Consider the following 18,879-nt stretch of genomic DNA (forward strand, 5'->3'; position numbering starts at 1 on the left):
ACATTAATTTAAAAAAGGAAAAGCGGCTGAGGATGACAGCACATACTTTTCAGTCCTGCACTCAGGAGACAGAAGGCAGATCGCAATGAATTTGAGACTAGCCTGATCTACATAGCTAGTTCCAGGCAGCAGAGGCTAAATATTGAGACTCTGTCTTAAGGAAGGAAGGCAAGCAGGCAAAAAGGAAAAGAAAGGGGACTGAAGAGATGATTTAACAGCTAGAAGTGCTACTGCTCTTTGCAGGGAACTTCAGTTCAAGTCGCAGCACCTATTTCAGGATGCTCACAATAATGTGCAACTCCAGCCCTCAGCCTCCATAGCACCTACACTCGCATGTGCATAACCACATGCAGACAATTAAAACACCATAAATGTGGTGGTTTGAATAAGAATGGCCTCCATAGGCCCATATATTTGAATCCCTGGTCATTAACGAAGAGGTACTGCTTGACAGGGATTAGGAGGTGTGTGGCCTTGTAGGAAGGGTGTCCTTGGGGGTGGACTTTGGGTTTCAAAGCTGAAGTCCAGTGTCTCTTCCTGCTGATTGGGGATCTGGATATAGAACTGTCAGCTACCTCTCAGCAACATGTCTGCCTGAGTGCCAACATGCTTCCCACCATAACAACAATGGACTAAACATCTCAACTGGAAGCCAGCCCCATTATATGTTTCCCTTTACAAGAGTTGCCATGGTCATGGTGTCTTTGCACAGCAACACTGACTAAGATAACACTGACTAAGATAATAGATCGATAGACAGACAGACAGACAAAAAGACAGATAATTATTGAGACAGGGTTTGTATAGTTCTGGCTATCTTGGAACTCACTTTGTAAACCAGGCTGGCCTCCCAGTTGGGTGCTGAAAATTGAACTCAGATTCTCTGAAGAGCAGCCAGTGCTCTTAACTGCTAAGCCATTTCTCAAGTCCAAAATAAATTTTTCTTTTGTTTGTTTGATTTTTTGTTTTGCTTTGTTTTGTTTTTCAGTGACATGGTTTGTCTGTCACTGCCCTGGCTGTCCTGGAACTCTCTGTACCAGGCTGACCTCAAACTCACAGAGTTTGCCTCTGCCTCCCAAGTGCTGGGATTAAAAGCGTGTGCCACCACCACCTAACAAAACATTTTTAAAAAAGGAAAAATAACTAAATTTGAGAATCATTCAGTTTCTTTCTTCTCACCTCACCCCTATTGCTCTGAAAATCCAGGACCTCGAACTTACTATGTAACTCAGAAAGGCCTCAAACTCAAAGAAATCCTTCTGTCTTAGCATCCTGATGCTTGGATTACATATCAGCATGTAGCACTGTGACTATTCTTTACCTACCATTTCTCCTATTGCTGATCAAGAATAAAAGTCTCCTCGGTTGCTCAATTTTAAAAACACACACTGAGCCGGGCGGTGGTGGCGCACGCCTTTAATCCCAGCACTCTGGAGGCAGAGGCAGGCGGATCTCTGTGAGTTCGAGGCCAGCCTGGTCTACAAGAGCTAGTTCCAGGACGGGCACCAAAACTACAGAGAAACCCTGTCTCGAAAAAGACCAAAAAATAAAAAAATAAAAATAAATAAATAAATAAATACAAACACACACTGGGCTGGAGAGAGACCTCATCTGTGAAGAGACTTGTTCTTGCAAAGGACCCAAGTTTGGTTCCCACCACCCACATGGTGTTCACCATCATTTGCAACTTCATCTTCTGGAGATCAGCACTCTCTTCTGATCTCTAAAAGCACCAGACACACATAGGTACAAACATGCAGGAAAAACACTCATATACGTAAGAATAAATTTTTTTTTTTTTTGGTTTTTCGAGACAGGGTTTCTCTGTGGTTTTGGAGCCTGTCCTGGAACTAGCTCTTGTAGACCAGGCTGGTCTCGAACTCACAGAGATCCTCCTGCCTCTGCCTCCCGAGTGCTGGGATTAAAGGCGTGCGCCACCACCGCCCGGCCCGGAACTAACTCTTGTAGACCAGGCTGGCCTCAAACTCATAGAGATCCTCCTGCCTCTGCCTCCCGAGTGCTGGGATTAAAGGAGTGACCACTACTGCCTGGCTCAATTTTACTTTTATGAAATTATTAAATTTACTACAAAAATTTCCAGATGTAAACATATTGACCTATAGAAATCAATTTCTATTAATTTATAATAAATAAAACCAAATAATATTTGTAAAATTTTAGGCCAAAGCTGGATGATAGTTATAACATCCATTGCTCTACTAGTTCCTTTTTGAGATGGGAGGTTTCTATGTTTTCTAGATTGGCTTGAATTCCTAAACTCATGTCTCTTCTCAATCTTCCCAGTATGAATGGACACACACCTCTGTACTGGGCTATATTTCTAAAATCTACAATATTTCGTTGCAATGGGTACATTATAAGGGTGTATGGAGTAATTTCTTTGGAAAATAAAATTTTTATTAGGGTAAAGCAAAAAAAAAGTCCAACAATACAGGCAGTACGAAATTATAGCGTGTACACTAAATAGCAATTAAAATGCAGCATAAACTAAACAAGGTGGTATATGTATGTTACTTCAACACTTAGGAGGTAAAGGGAGGAAGTCTAGGAGTTCATGGTTATCCAAGTTATCTCAAAACAAATAAAAAGAAAAATAGTTAAATGAGGGCTGAAGAGATGGGTCAGCAGTTAGGAGCACTTGTTCTTGCAGAAGACCCGGGTTCAGTTCCCAGGATCCACATGGCAGTGCTAGTTCCAGGGACCCTGACTCCCTCTTCTGACCTCTAGGGGCACCAAGCAGACACATAATGTACATACATGCAGACAAAACACTCATATACATAAAATTAAGTCTAATAATAGTAATAAATGAAATAGAAATGCATAAAACTACAGGATAAAAAGTCCAGAGTGGTGTGGTACACAATACTTGTAGCCCAACATTTCAAGAGACTGAGGAAGTAGTCATCTTCAGTTCTAGGTCACTTAGGGTACATCTGTCACAAATAATACAACTAATTCACACATATTGGCAGCAGTGAGATCTCTGAGTTATCTGGTTAACACTTTAACATCATCTTATAAGAGACAATCATTCTGTTTAAGCCTGCAGAGTACAGGTGTGTACCACCACACCCAGCTGCTGCTTCTAATTTTAGAGTATAACATATTTACATATGCATACACTATTTCTGGAGGATTCCATCTTGAACAGGTAAGTGGCTTCCAGGAGTAAGAAATGCACTTACATTGCTTTTTTTTTCCATACCAGTCTTTTTAGAAAAGAAAAATGTTAACTGACACTGTTAAAAAACGAATTTCTGTACAGTATATATTCACTCACCAGGCTTGGTGGCAGATCTCTTGAGTTTGAGGGCAGCCTAGTTCACAGAGTGAGTTCCAAGACCGTCAAGGATACACAGAGAAACCTCGCCTCGGAAGATAAACACACACACACACACACACACACACAAAACAAACAAAAACCCCCATCTTATCTTAGACTTTTATTTTCTTTTTTTTTTTTTTTTTTTTTTTTTGGTTTTTCGAGACAGGGTTTCTCTGTGGTTTTGGAGCCTGTCCTGGAACTAGCTCTTGTAGACCAGGCTGGTCTCGAACTCACAGAGATCCGCCTGCCTCTGCCTCCCGAGTGCTGGGATTAAAGGCGTGCGCCACCACCGCCCGGCTTGACTTTTATTTTCTTACCAAGTTTATGGACCTAAATTTAAACAGCTCATATAAAGAAAAACAAAAATATTTAACTTACTAAACTGTTCATTTTCATTTTACTTTTGTAGTATTAGGAGCTGATCAACTGAACCAAAGGCCTTGTGCATCCTAAACAAGTACCCAAACACTGAGCTACAACCTCAGGCCCTGATAACTCTATACAGAAGCACATATAAACAAGGGTTTAAGGACTGAAATGGGGAGCAGAAAGAGGGAAGGCAAGCTAAACTTGTTTCAGGCTCCAGCTTTCCATGATTACTTTGTAACTGCCAACCCTAAAATAGTAGCCTCACCCGGGCTGTGGTGGCGCATGCCTTTAATCCCAGCACTTGGAAGACAGAGGCAGGTGAATCTCTGTGAGTTCGAGGTCAGCCTGGTCTACAAGATGTAGTTCCAGGACAGGCTCCAAAGCTACAAAGAAACCCTGTCTCGGAAAACAAACAAGACAACAGCCTCACAATACATTAGTATTATGATGAAATTCTTCGGTTTACAACAAAATATAAGTATGACCAATCCAATACTGAATTCCAGTAAAGTGAAGTTAGCATCTCAGCTGTTACAAATGAATTCTTTAGGTCTGGAGAGGTAAGATGGCTCAGTAGGTAAAGATAGTGCTGCTCAGCTCTTACAGAGGACAGCTCCAGGGGCTCTTGATGCCTCTGGCCTCTCTAGGAACCTGTACTCACTCATATTCACCTATACATGCAGACACACATATCTACACGTAATTAAAAGAAATATTTTTGCGTGTGTGCACTCTTGTATGTAAGTCAGAAGAATTGGCAGTTGTTGTTTCTCTCCTACTATGTGGGTCCTGGGTATTAAAATCTTCAGGGTCAGTGGAAAGTACCCTGTACACAATCATCTTGCCAGCAGCCCCTCCACCCCTTTTTGGAAACAAAGTGTCACTGAGTAACCCTGGCAGGCCTGGGACTCACTATATGTAGACCATACAAGCTTGGAGCTCACAAAGCCTATCACTTCCTCCAAGTTTGGTATTAAAGGTGCATGCCACCACAGCAGATCTTAATTTTCCCTTTACAGTGCAAACATACAGGCAGAATACAGAGAAATGAGAGTTCTCAAAGACTGCTGCAAGGAATGTGACATAGCTACTATGTTACAGAGCCTCAAACATGCCACACTCCACTGCACCACTGAGCAACACTTACAGCACAGAGTTAATTAGGGATGCCTCCCTGTTAGAGACAACTTTAACTATTTTTTTAATTGTACACTTTTTAAATTAAAACTTATTCAATTATTTCAAGTAAGTATGTGCACCACACACTCACTTGGTGCCTGCCAGAGTCAGAAGAGGGCATCGGATACCCAAGAACTCACTCTCTTGACCAGGCTAGCCTCAAATTCAGAGATCCGCCTGCCTCTGCCTCCCAAGTGCTGGGATTAAAAGGCAGCTCCACCAGACCTGGCTTTTAACTTCTTTTAATATTGTAAAAGTTAAGGTGAAAACAGAATTAGGTTTATTTGTTCCTTAGATTCTCCAAATTCATAGAAGTCGAGGCTGATATTGCCAGCAGGTTTTGCTAATGTCCCTCATTATCACTGCTGTGGAATTCTTAGCCTTCCTCCTATGTACATTTAGTTATAGGCTGCCTTTACAAAGATGCTAATTTGCTATATTGATTATATTACCAAAATTGCAATCATCCTCTTTTGTTGTTGTTTAGTCAAACCTTCCGTCACTCAGGAGGCAGAGGCAGGTGGATTTCTGTGAGTTTGAGGCCAGCCTGGGCTACAAGAGCTAGTTCTGGGCTGGAGAGATGGCTCAGTGGTTAAGAGCACTGACTGCTCTTCCAGAGGACCTGGGTTCAATTCCCAGCACCTACATGGCAGCTCACAAATGTCTGTCACTCCAGTTCCAAGGGATCTGACACCTTCACACCAATGTAGCATAAAATCATAAAATGAATCTAAATAAATTATATATATGAGCTAGTTCCAGGACAGGCTCCAAAGCTACAGAGAAACCCTGTCTCAACCCCCCCCCTCCTCCTCCCAACCCAAAAAAATCAAATGACCCAGGCAATGTTGGTGCACACCTTTAATCCTAGTACTTTGGAGGCAGAGGCAGGCATAGCATCTCTGTGAGCTAAAGGCTAGCCTGATATACAGAGTTCCAGGACAGCTAGGGCTATTGCACAGAGAAACCCTGTCTCAACAAATGATCTCTGAGTTTGAGGCCAGCCTGTTCTACAGAGTGAGTTCCAAGAGAGTACTACATAGAGACCCTGTCTCAGATCTCAGAGAGAGAAACAGAGAGAGAACTCAAAAAAATAATAGTAAATAGTACTAAAGCTGGTCTCAGCTCAAACAGGAGGAACACTTAAACCCAGAAGTTTGAGGCCTGCCTGGAAAACAAGATTTCAAGTGTGGTGACACAACTTTAATTGCAGAATTCCAGAGGCAAAAGCAGGCTGATCTTTATGAGTTCTAGGCCAGTTGAGGTGGTTCTAGTTAATTACAGGACAACCAGGTCTATGTACAGACACAGTCTCAATAAAGAAAAAAAGAGAGAAAGAAAGGAAGGAAGGGGAAGGAAGGAAAGAAGGAAGAATTAAACTGCTATTTTCTGGCTGAGTAGCATTTCCTAAATAGTTCACAATCTAAGAAGCCAGGTGTGGTAGCTTGGGGGTAGCGATGGTGGTGCACACCTTTAATCACAGCACCACAGCACTTGGGAGGCAGACAGGTGATTTCCTGAGTTTAAGGCCAGCATAATAAAACAGAGGGAGTTCCAGGACAGGTTCCAAGCAACAGAGACGCCAAGTTTCGAAAAACAAACAACAGCAAACCAAAAAAAAAAAAGGGAATTGGGGGTGAAGTGAAGGCAAGAACAGGCATTCACTTCAAATCTAACATGTGTATCTGTCTCTAAATATCAAACAAAGCTAGATGATGGTGGCGCAGGTCTTTAATCACAGCACTAGGGAGGCAGAGGCAGGGAGATCTCTGTGACTTCGAGGCCAGCCTGGTCTACACAGAACAAGTTCCAGGATGGGCTCCAAAGCTACACAAAGAAACCCTGTCTCAAAAAACCAAAAATAAGTAAAGAAAGTAAAAATCAAACAGCTTTCCAGGTAGTGGTGTTGCAAACCTTTAATCCCAGCACTTGGGAGGAAGAGGTAAGCAGATCTCTGTGAGCGTAAGGCCAGCCTGGTCTAAAGAGCGAGCGCTAGAATAGCCAAGGTTACACAGAGAAATTCTGTCTGGAAAGACAAAAAAAAAGTTAAAAAAAATTTCAAACAAGGATGGCTCAACAAGCAAGACACTGACACTCCCCCCTCTAAGCCTTGAATTTGATCCAAGGTGGGAGGAGACCAATGAATCTAAAAGTTGTCCTCTGACCTCAGGGTACACACATACCAAATAAGCTGCAATAAAAATAAACAAGAGCAGGGGCAGGGGAGATGGCTCAAGAGTTTCAAGCACTAGCTGTTTTTCCAAGTTCTGAGTCTAATTCCCTGCACCCACATGGTGGCTCACAAGTCCCACATGATCCAATGCCCTCTCTCATGTACATGCCGACAACACATCCACATACATAAAAAATACATATTTAAAAATAAATAAATAAAACAAGAAATAAGTAAGTAAACAGAGAAAAGAGCCTATAGCCTTAGGAGTTTATACATACACTCCCACACTACTAACAAGCTTTGTTCACTAGAGAAAACTTTTTTTTTTTTTTTGGTTTTTCGAGACAGGGTTTCTCTGTGGCTTTGGAGCCTGTCCTGGAACTAGCTCTGTAGACCAGGCTGGTCTCGAACTCACAGAGATCCGCCTGCCTCTGCCTCCCGAGTGCTGGGATTAAAGGCGTGCGCCACCATCGCCCGGCTAGAGAAAACTTTTATTTTACTGCTTTGTTTTGTTTTTCGAGACAGGGTTTCTCTGTAGCTTTGGAACCTGTCCTGGAACTAGCTCTTGTAGACCAAGCTGGTCTCAAACTCACAAAGATCCGCCTGCCTCTGCCTCCTGAGTGCTGGGATTAAAAGCGTGTGCAACCACGGCCCAGCATTTTACTGTCTTTTTAAGGGAAAGAAAGAGGGTCTCAACTATTAGTACAGGCTGACCTCAGCAATTCAAAAACTTACAACAATCCTCCTGCTTCAGTCTCCCATATATTGAGATTATTGGTGTGAACCACCATGCCTAATAACTAAAGGAAAAGAATTTTTTTGTAGTAGTAGTAGTGAAGATTGAACCCATGGCCTATAGCATGATAGGTAAAACCAGTACCACTGAGGTATGGCCTCAGCTGGAAGGCACCCTCCCCATCTACCCCAGACTTCTATGTGTAACCCAGGCTGGCCTCAAACTCAGAGATCTGCCTCCCGAGTACTGGAATCAAAGGGATGTACCACTAGCACCCAGCTTGAAAAGAGGTCCTTTTTTGTTTTTTGAGACGGTTTCTCTTTAGCTTTGGAGCCTGTCCTGGCTCTTGTAGACCAGGCTGGCCTCGAACTCCCAGAGATCCGCCTGCCTCTGCCTCCCGAGTGCTGGGATTAAAGGCCTGTGCCACCACTGCCCGGCCCAAGAGTTCCTTTTTTTTTTTTTTTTAAAGGCAGTGTTTCTTTGTGTAACAATCCTGGTTGTTGAGTTGAACTCTATAAGACCAGACTGGCCTTGAACTCAGAGATCTGCCGGCCCCAACTGACTGGCAGACAGCTTTCTTAAAAGAACAAACAAAATGGGAAACGGGGAGCAGGTGGAAATTTTAATTAAAAAAGAATAAAAAAAAAGAAAAAAAAAGAACAAACAAACCTTTAGTGAGGTAGAAAAAGAGCTCCCTGCAACAGCAAGGGAGAAGACTAAAAGATTAGGTTGCCCTAGAAAGTGTTTTCAAAGCTAGAAATAACAGATTCCCTTAAAATAGAATACCGTAGTCTTCATATAACTTCCTTTCCAGTTTCCACTTACTACGTTTATTAAGTGATCTCTTGACCTTATGCCACATAAGGGTAACTTCAGCTGGAATTCTAACTTGGTGGTAGATTACTTTGCCTAACATACATAGGTCACCAGTTTTGGTAGCAAGCACTCTTAACCAGCTGAGTAATCTTGTCAGTCCCTGTGCCAACTTGTCACAGCAGCTGTAGAGGAACACACTAAAACCTTGTTTTAAGACAAAAGCACTGGGGGGCTGGAGAGATGGCTCAGAGGGTAAGAGCACTGGTTGCTCTTCCAGAGGTCCCGAGTTCAATTCCCAGCAACCACATGGTGGCTCACAACCATCTGTAATGAGATCTGGTGCCTTCCTTGCCAGCAGTACATTGTATGCTTAATAAATAAATCTTTAAAAAAAAAAAAAAAAAAAGACAAAGGCACTGGGGCTGGAGAGATGGCTCAGAGTGTAAGAGCACTGACTGTTCTTCCAGAAGTCCTGAGTTCAATTCCCAACACCCACATGGTGGCTCACAACCATCTCTAATAAGATCTGGTGCCCTCTTCAGGCATCACATAATAAATAAATTTAAAAAAAAAGACAAAAGCACTGAAATTTTAAAAAACAAAAACAATGATCATAGCCAGATGGTGGTGGTGGCAGCACACACCTTTAATTCCAGCACTCAGGAGGTAGAGTCAGACAGATCTATGTGAGTTCGAGGCCAGCCTGGTCTACAGCGTGAGTTCTAGGACAGGCTCCAAAACTACAGAGGAAACCCCGTCTCGAAAAACAGCAAAAAAGATGATCATAAATTGACATTTTTCCAAGGAAGAACTAATAAGATAACTTACGGACAAAAACAGCAGAAAATGCCACTGAACAAATTCCTCACAAAGACTGAAACAAAAAATCTGTTAAGAGTTTTCAAATTTTACCAAAGAGCTGGATCAACAGGTTTAAAAAAAAAAAAAAAGCATCTGCTGCCAAGTCTGATGACCTGAGTTCCATCTCTGGTACCCACATTGTAAAAGCAGAGAACTAACTCCCACAATGATCATGCAAGCATATACATACACTTAAATATAAGATGCAGGACTAGAGGGCTGGAGAGATGGCTCAGAGGTTAAGAGCATTGCCTGATCTTCCAAAGGTCCTGAGTTCAATTCCCAGCAACCACATGGTGGCTCACAACCATCTGTAATGAGGTCTGGTGCCCTCTTCTGGCCTTCAGGCATACACGCAGACAGAATATTGTATACATAATAAATAAATAAGTATTTAAAAAAAAAAAAAAAAGATGCAGGGCTAGAGAGATGGCTCGCCGGTTAAGAATGTTTGTTATTCTTGCAGAAGACCCAAGTTTGAGTTCAAGCTCCCACATGGTGGCTCGCAGGTGGAGGACAGCTCAGATATTTTCAGGCATCAGCCACACATGTAGTACAGACATACATGCAAGCAAAGCACTTATATTAAAAAAAAGAAAAGAAAAAAAGCAGACAGGTGGTTGTGATACACTTCTTTAGCAGCACTAGGGAGGTGGAGGCAGAGGCAGGTGGATCTTTGTGACTCCAAGGCCAGCCAGGGCTGAAGAGAGAAACCCTGTCTCAAAACAAAAACAGGAGCCGGGCGGTGGTGGCACACGCCTTTGATCCCAGCACTCGGGAGGCAGAGGCAGGCGGATCGCTGTGAGTTCCTGGTCTACAAGAGCTAGTTCCAGGACAGGCTCCAAAGCCACAGAGAAACCCTGTCTCGAAAAAAACAGGCCCAACATGGATGAGATGCCTCAGCTTTTTAAGACCCAATAGGAACCAGATTTAGTTCCTAGCACTCATTTAGAAGTTCACAACTACCTGTGACTCTAGTTACAGGAGATCCAATGCCCTCATCTGGACTCCTCAGACACAGGCCACATTATGCACAAACACACACATACAAGCACTCACATATACATGTAAAATAAAAATAAAAATTACTTTGGTTTTTTGAGTTCAGATGTCTCTATATAGAGCTCTGGATGTCCTGGAACTCACTATGTCAACTAAGCTGGTCTCAAAGTCACCTGTCTCTGCCTCCAGAGTGCTGGAATTAAAATGAATATATGAAAATATATCTTAAATACTCAGGAGGCAGAGGCTGGCAAAACTCTGAGTTCCAGGCCAGTCTGTGCCTGCAGATCAAGTTCCAGGACAGCCAAGGCTACACAGAGAAAGTCTTTCTTGAAAACAAAGGAAACAAATGCTGTGTGTGTGTATAATGCAATAAAAAGAATTTTAGGAGTTGGAGTTGGCTCAGCCAATAAAAGCCACTGGCCGCTCTTCCATAGGACCAGGGTTCAAGTTCCAGCACCCACACAGCAGTTCATAACCATCTGTAACACCAGTTCCTGAGGATCTGGTGGCCTCTTCTGTCCTCCATGAATAGCAGGTATGCACAGGGTGCACAGACATACATGTTAGCAAAACACTCAGAGACATAAAAATAAAAATAAATAGATTTTAAAGAATTTCTGAAGGCTAGATGTGGCAGCCTTCAATCTTGGAATTTAGCAGGCGTATCTCTGTAAGTTCAAGGCCAGCCTAGTTTAGGTATTGAGTTGCAGGTCGGACACTGGGGACTTTGTAGAAATCCTGTTTCAATAACCCCACCCCAAAGTAAAGAATTTCTGAGGGTGAGAATGATGGTTCAGTAGTTAAGAGCATTTGCTTTTTTTCAAGAGGACCCAAGATCAGTTTCTAGAACCGTATTAATAGGCTCATAACCCTCTCAACTCCAATTCTAGGGGATCTGATGTCCTTTTCTGGCTTCTGAAAGCACCCCAACCAGGGCAAACAGACAAAGACACTCTCTCCTCTCTTACACGCACGCACACGCGTGCACGCACACACACACAGTATTTTTAAAAGATTTTTCATTTGGATGTTGAGGATGTAACAACTGGCACAGTCCTTCCCCGGCATACATCATACCCTGGGTTCAATGGTGACAAAGGCCTGTAATGCCAGCACTTGGGGGGTGGGAGGCAAGAAGATCAGAAGTTTAAGGTCATCCCTGGCTACGTAGAAAGTTCAAGCCAAGTCAACCTAGGTTATATAAGGCATGTCTTTACAAAATAAAAAAAAGGCCAGGCAGGCGGTGGTGGTGCACGCCTTTAATCCCAGCACTTGGGAGGCAGAGATAGGCAAATCTCTGTGAGTTTAAGGCCAGTTTGGTCTACAGAGCAAGTTTCAGGACAACTAGGGCTGTTACACAGAGAAACCGTGTCTCAAAAAACGAAAAGTGTTCATACTTTACTAGAACAGGGTAGCACAGACACTTCAGAGGCTGAGAACAGGGTGATGAGGTGAGCTGGAAGTCAGCACAAGTTGCAAAGCTCCTGGCCATCATGAGCTACATAACCAGAATCTCATCCTGGATCACAGGCTGCCACTGACACAACAAATATGAAACATGGGAGTAAGGGACTTTTTTTTTTTTTTTGGTTTTTCGAGACAGGGTTTCTCTGTAGCTTTGGTGCCTGTCCTGGAACTAGCTCTTGTAGACCAGGCTGGCCTCGAACTCACAGAGATCCGCCTGCCTCTGCCTCCCGAGTGCTGGGATTGAGTAAGGGGCTTTGGATTGGGGTGGGGAATGGGTGTCATTTTCTTAAACTACAGGTAAAAATGATGAGTGCACAGCTTCAGTGTCAGGCCAGTGGCAGACTGAGTAGCACTGGGTTCAATCGCCAGCATCAAAAAATTAGTACAAGCTGGGCGGTGGTGGCGCACGTCTTTAATCCCAGCACTCGGGAGGCGGAGGCAGGCAGATCTCTGTGAGTTCGAGACCAGCCTGGTCTACAAGAGCTAGTTCCAGGACAGGCTCCAAAACCATAGAGAAACCCTGTCTCGAAAAACCAAAAAAAAAAAAAAAATTAGTACAGGGGTCGGGCAATGGTGGAGCACACCTTTAATCCCAGCACTAGGGAGGCAGAGGCAGGCAATCTCGGTTGAGTTCAAGGCCAGCCTGGTCTACCAGAGCTAGTTCCAAGACAGGCAACACAGAGAAACAAAAGAAAAAAACTAGTACACGATGGATCAGCAGGTAAAGTTCTTGCCATACAAGCTTGTAAATTTGAGTTTAATCCCCAGAACCCACATATAGGTGGAAGGGGAAAACTACACTCTATAGCTGTCCTCTGACCTTCACAAACAAGGTGTGGTTTCTGCTCACCCATATTCACACATAAACACAATTTTTAAAAAATTAGGACAGAAAAAAAATAGAGCACACATATCCTAATATTAATTTAAACTGGTCATGGCGGTGCACGCCTTCAATTCCAACACTCATAGGCAGGCAGATCACTAAGTCTGAGGTCAGATTGGTCTACAGAGTCCAGTACAGCCAAGACACACAAAGAAACCCTGTTTCGAAACCCCACACCCCCAACAAAGATGTAAACAGGGGCTGAAAGGTTGGATCAATAGCTAAGAGCATCGCTGCTCTTGCAGGACTCAGGTTCAATTCCAAGCACCCACAAGGTGGCTGACAACCTCCTATAACTCCAATTGATCCAATGATGCAGATGATCCAATGCCCTCTTTTGAACTCCAAAACCACTAAGCAAGCACACACATGCTACACGTGCGTATAAGAGAAGCCTTTGCAGGACGGTGGTGGCACACACCTTTAATCCCAGCATTCAGAGGCAAAGACAGGTGGATATCTGTGAGTTCAAGACCAGCCTTGTCTACGGAGCACACACCTTTAATCCCAGCATTCAGAGGCAAAGACAGGTGGATATCTGTGAGTTCAAGACCAGCCTTGTCTACAGAGTTCCAGGACAGACTCCAAAGCTACAGAAAAACAGGAAGGAAGGAAGGAAGGAAGGAAGGAAGGAAGGAAGGAAGGAAGGAAGGAAGGAAGGAAGGAAGGAAGGAAGGAAGGAAGGAAGGAAGGAAGGAAAAGAAATCTTAAAAGGGTGGACATGAACCAGCCTTGGTGGTGCACAACTTTAACCCCAGAACTCCGGAAGAGACAGGCAGGTGGATCTCTGAGTTTGAAGCCAATCTGGTCTACAGAGCTAGGTTCAGGACAGTCAGGACTACACACACACACACACACACAAAAACATTAAATAGGACATAAAGCCTTTTTTCTCTCTTTTCACCTCCTCTTGCTATGTAGTCCTGGTTGGCCTAGACCTTACTATGGAGACTAGACTGGCCTCTAACTTGCTTGCATAATTCCTGCCTTTGTTTCCTGACTGCTAGGATTTCAGGGACTTGTCTGGGTTTGAGCAGTATTGGAGATGGAACCCAGGGCTTAACCATGCTAAACAAGTCCTCTACCACTGAGGTACACCCCAATCCCCAAAGCCAAACTTTTTAGCAGGATTGAAGCTATTATTTATTTTCTTGTGTGTTGCTGGAGTTTAAAATCAGGGTTTCATGCATGCTAAGCAAGTACTCTATCACTAAGCTACACACTGAGCCCAAAGCCTTTATTTTAAATTAGTACATGCTACAGAAGTATTTCTATATTATCAATTTCAAATCAAAAGTGTCACACTCTGTTCCCTATTAGTAAGCAGAAGCATTACTTTCATAGTTTGATTTTTTTTAATTAACAAATTCCAATACAGGGAAATTAACTATTAGTTGTTCCAGTAATAATAGTTTTTGGAAATTAAATTGTATCCTTAAGGCATGCATGGTGGTGCAGGCCTTTGATCCCAGTACTCAGGAGGCAGGAGCAGGTGGATCTCTGTGAGTTCAAGGCCAGCCTGGTCTACAGAGAGTTCCAGGACAGCCAAGGCTACACAGAGAAACCAATCCCAGTCTCAACCAAAAGAACAAAAAGCAAACAAACAAACTGTATCCTTTAAAATTAACCAGGAGTTTGCTTTCAAAGTGTTTCTAAGAAAGTTGGCATATGAACTCCACTGTGTGCAACACTTCCAGTATCTACAAATGATGTTTACATTTGACAGCACATACAACATACCTCAACAAGGACACAACAATACCCTTTCCAATCTGTCACTAGTAACTTGAACCTTTACTTAGCACTTTTAAGCACCTGCATCTAAAAAGTATAGTGTACACTGACCACAAAAGATGAAGCAAACAGTTGGTAAGGATACTACTCTTACATAATATTCTAAGAACATCCTTTTACTGAGTATTCAGCAACTATCACATGCATGAATGGTAAGCATTCCCTATCAATCCTATTTTCCACAAAGTTGACCCAGTTTAAAGCCTGAAATTGAGGCTTCTGGACGGTAGAAAATAAGAGTTAAGTAATTGGGTAGTCCTAAAAATACACATCACAACTACATGACTAAGATATTCGTTTAAAACTTGTGCCAAGATAACCCCTCCCTTCAAAACAAACGAAAATTGACTCATTGGCCTATTTTACTTAATTCTGGAAATTAAAAAAAAAAATTAATGGATTCCTAAACACTCATTTCCTCTCTCTACCCCCCCCCACTCCATCTTCACTCTGGGAGTCCACCCTCCAAAAACAAGCTTTAGTCAAATCAAGTCAAAAAGGAAAAAAAAAATCTCCGTGAACTCAGGAATAATTCATGGAAAACAATAGTAACAGTGTCTATGTAGAGGCTGCCTAAGGAGCCACTCCACCATGAGAAACCCTCTCACCCCAGATGCTTCTCATTTGTGGGACGACCCCATTTGCAGAAGCTAACCACCTAAGCAAAAGCTTTCAATTTTCTCTCCCTAAAGTGGGAAGCTATCAATCTCTCTGCCTAACACGTTCCACCCTTTGTGAATGTTTGTACACGGGGGGGGAGGGGGGGTGCGCTAGTAAACTTGGCAGGAAAGGACAAAGGGCATTCTGAAAGCAGGGGAGACTCAAGGAAATGGAGAATGAGGGCAGAAAGAGGGTTAAATTAAAGTCCCCTCAAGCAGCCGAACAAGGCAACGCCAGCACACCAACCTCCCTTTTTTGGCCACCCCCCGGGGGTCCTCTTCCTTATTACCGCCTACTGAAATCAAAAGTTGGACTACCCCTACCCAGACCAACAAATCTCCAAATGTCAGGGCACTAGCGACATCGGGAATGACAGGCTAATGTTCCTCCCCACACTCCCTCCCCCCCAAAAAAAGAGAAAAGTCCAATCCAATAAGTGCAGGTCATCCTGCCCTCTGGGGCAGTTCCAGCCTGCGCAGAGAAGGCTCGGATGGGTCGAGAAAGAGAAGACAGACCATCTCTATTTCCACACACCCTCAGCTGGAGAAACAAAACAAAGGCAGCCCTCCTTCCCGGTAGCCACTACCCCAGCCACAGAGGCTTTCCTATTTCCCGGTGCAGTCTGGCCTCCCGCCCCCGCCCCATGACAAAGAAAAGGCACTTGGTGAGCAAGGCCTTCCTGCCTCCACGGCTGGGGGAGGGGGCTGCGAGGTGAGGAGCCCCCTCGACTCCCCCGCGCTCACGCTCCCGGCCCGCGGCGGAAAGCGGAGGCCTGGGAAGCCGGTCCGGGAAGGGGTTGGGAGTACCTTGAAGTAGCCGCCTTCGTAGAGGGTGTTAGGGGGTCCGAAGATGGCCACCTCCCAGTTGTAGAGGTCGGACTCATCCACCAGGGTGATCCGGAAGCCCTCCACTGGTTCCTCCTGCAAGGATTTCAGCTCAAGCATCAAGGCTTTTTGCGAGCTGGTCATCTGCTGCTGGGCCATCGCGGCGGCGGCGGCCGTGCGGGGCCGCGGCCCCAGTCCTCGCGCACCGGCCGGGCCGGACCAGGCCCCTCCCCCTCCGCTCGCTCTCGGGCCGGGCCCCTGTCTTCACACGCCTGGTGGGGCCGGATCAGGCCCCAGACGGCCCGCGGGCCCGCCCGGGGTCCTCCTCACTCTCGACGCGGGCCGGCCCGGGCCCTCCTCACACTCGGGCCGGGTGGGGGCGGGCCTGAAGGAGTTGGGGGAATCCGCTCCCGGCCCCGGGCCTCCCCCCCCCGGAGGGGGCCTCTACTTGGGGGGGGGAGTGGAGGTGGAAGCGAAAGAAGGCTGCGGAGGGCAGGCGGTGGTGAAAACAGGGGGGCCGGGCTGGGCCGGGAGCGCCGTGCTCGCTCGCCCTCTCGTTCTCCGCGGGGGCCGGAGGGGCGCACGAGGGAGGGCGCGCCGTGCGCTAGGGTCTCGGGGACGGTGGCGGCGGCGGCGGCTGCGCGGGGGGAGGGGCGGAGGAGAGGAGCAAGAGCGCCTCGCGCCGCGGGAGCGACAGAGCAGAGAAGGAGGGAGGGAGGGAGGGAGGCAGGGAGGGAAGGAGAGGAGGAGGGGCGCGCACCGCGAGGGGGGGCGGCTCGCGGCGGCAGCTGCCCGGTGCGCGTGCGCGCGCCCCTCCTTTCTCCCCCCCCCCTCGCTTCCCCCCGCCGTCTTCACTCAGCTCCGCTGGGCTCCTGCTCCCGCCTGCCCGCCTCTTCCTCGCCGGGCCCCACGGTGGCGGCGCTTTGTGACGCCCGCGCGTGTCCCCCACCCTTTAAGGGCCAAGCGGCGGTGGGGATCAAGGGTGGGGCCGCCGAGGATCGCTTTGGGCCCTAAGTGACGGTTGTGCGGCTGGACGCCGCGGTTCCAGAGGCGTGCCCCGGAAGGAACCTCAGGTCCTAAGGCTCTCAGAGCTCTCGCCCTGTGTGTCCCTTGGTGTGTCCCTTGGCCTCCGCAGTCTTCCTGGGTGGAACCCTGGTCCCCTGCGGGCTCCTCTCGGCGACACCCAGTCTGTGGTCCCCACACTTAGGAGATGCTAGAATAAGCTCTGTCTCCCGCTGATCGAGCCCTTAGGCAAGTCGCCCACCTTAGGGGAGGCAGTCTCCCAAAGGAGAACTAGAGAAAAGCAGAGAAGCTAGCGCCTGCTTCCTTTTTCCGAGAGAAGGTTGTGTGAAAAAGAGTAGAAAACTAATACTGAACCTGATTCCAAGTCCCACTCGGTGAGATTTGGGGAAGAGCGCTACCTATACTTTAGAGTACCTGGTTGCAAAATATTGAGGTTGGCCTGGTTTGAGCTTGGAAAGGAAGACGGGGACAAAAGCAGAAGAGTCAGTGTGAGGCCAACCTATGTACTTCCTTGCCAGTCAGCGCTACATAGTGAGACCCTGTCTCTAAAGACAAAAGGCTGTGGTTGAACTTTTACTTCCTACGGATCCTTTCTGCTTGTTCTACTTGGATATAACATGACTGAAGAGAGATGGGGAGACATGGTCTTCAGTCCCTGGGTTAGGATACTCAAGGATTGTTCGCTACGGAAACCAGGAGACTGTTGGGCAGGGTGGCTCATGCTTTTGATTTCAGCACTTGATAGGCAGAGGCAGGCTGACTGAATTCCAGGCCAACCTAGTCTACCTGACTAGTTCCAGGACAGCCAGAGCTACAAAGCGAGACCCTGTCTCAAAAAAAAAAAAAAAAAAAATAGAAACCAGAATACTGAAATAAGTTCCAAACATACCATTTTGGGTCCAGAAAGCTCCATTCCAACTCCTTGTTTGATCAGCTTCTGTAAAAGAAGATTGATTACACTTAAAAGGAACTGTAATGGTTAAATTGAATCTATAGGTAATAAGAGTTTATTTTACAAAAGTTTCAGATTTATAGAAACAGTTACGTTCTCATGTACTTAGCACCCAGTTCCCCTATTGTAACATCTTCCATAGTATAGGGCAGTTATTGTGACTATAAAACAAATACTGACAGCTTAGCATGATGCCATGCGGGTGATCCCAAGATTCTGAGGCTGAAGCAGAAGTATCACTTCGAATTCTAGGCCTGCCTGACCTTCAGAAGAACCTGTCTTTTTTTTTTTTTTTTTTTTTTTGGTTTTTCGAGACAGGGTTTCTCTGTGGTTTTGGAGCCTGTCCTGGAACTAGCTCTTGTAGACCAGGCTGGTCTCGAACTCACAGAGATCCGCCTGCCTCTGCCTCCCGAGTGCTGGGATTAAAGGCGTGCGCCACCACCGCCCGGCCAGAAGAACCTGTCTTAAAACTAAAGTGGTTCTGCTGCTCCCTGCAATCCCAGCCCTCTGGGTACAGAGACAAGAGAATCAGTTCTGGGCTACAAGACCCCGACTTAAACACAAGGAGCCTGAGAGAAGCCTCAGCAGATACAGGAACTGCTGTTAAACCTGATGGCAGAGGAGTCCAGGATCCACATGGTGGAAGTGAAGAACTGACTTCCTTCCACAAGCTGTCCTCTGACCTACACTCAGTGCTTGCAGTGGCACACAATAAATAAAGATGTAAACATCGTTTAAATAGTTTAGATGTATTTTAGTGTGTGTGTGTGTGCAGCTTGCCT

General features: G+C 45.6%; 1 protein-coding gene across 1 annotated transcript in view; it reads right to left on the reverse strand.

The window, feature by feature from the left end:
- Positions 1-16,834, reverse strand: part of Ube2r2 (ubiquitin conjugating enzyme E2 R2) — a 65,289-nt gene extending 48,455 nt beyond the window's left edge. The window contains exon 1 of the mRNA XM_057791007.1: positions 16,105-16,834. Coding sequence (XP_057646990.1) covers positions 16,105-16,281 — 177 coding nt within the window. The 5' untranslated portion in view covers positions 16,282-16,834. The remainder of the gene's footprint in view (positions 1-16,104) is intronic.
- Between the last annotated feature and the right edge of the window lie 2,045 nt (positions 16,835-18,879).

This window comes from Chionomys nivalis, chromosome 16, assembly GCF_950005125.1.
Source record: "Chionomys nivalis chromosome 16, mChiNiv1.1, whole genome shotgun sequence".
Classification (NCBI taxonomy): Eukaryota; Metazoa; Chordata; class Mammalia; order Rodentia; family Cricetidae; genus Chionomys; species Chionomys nivalis.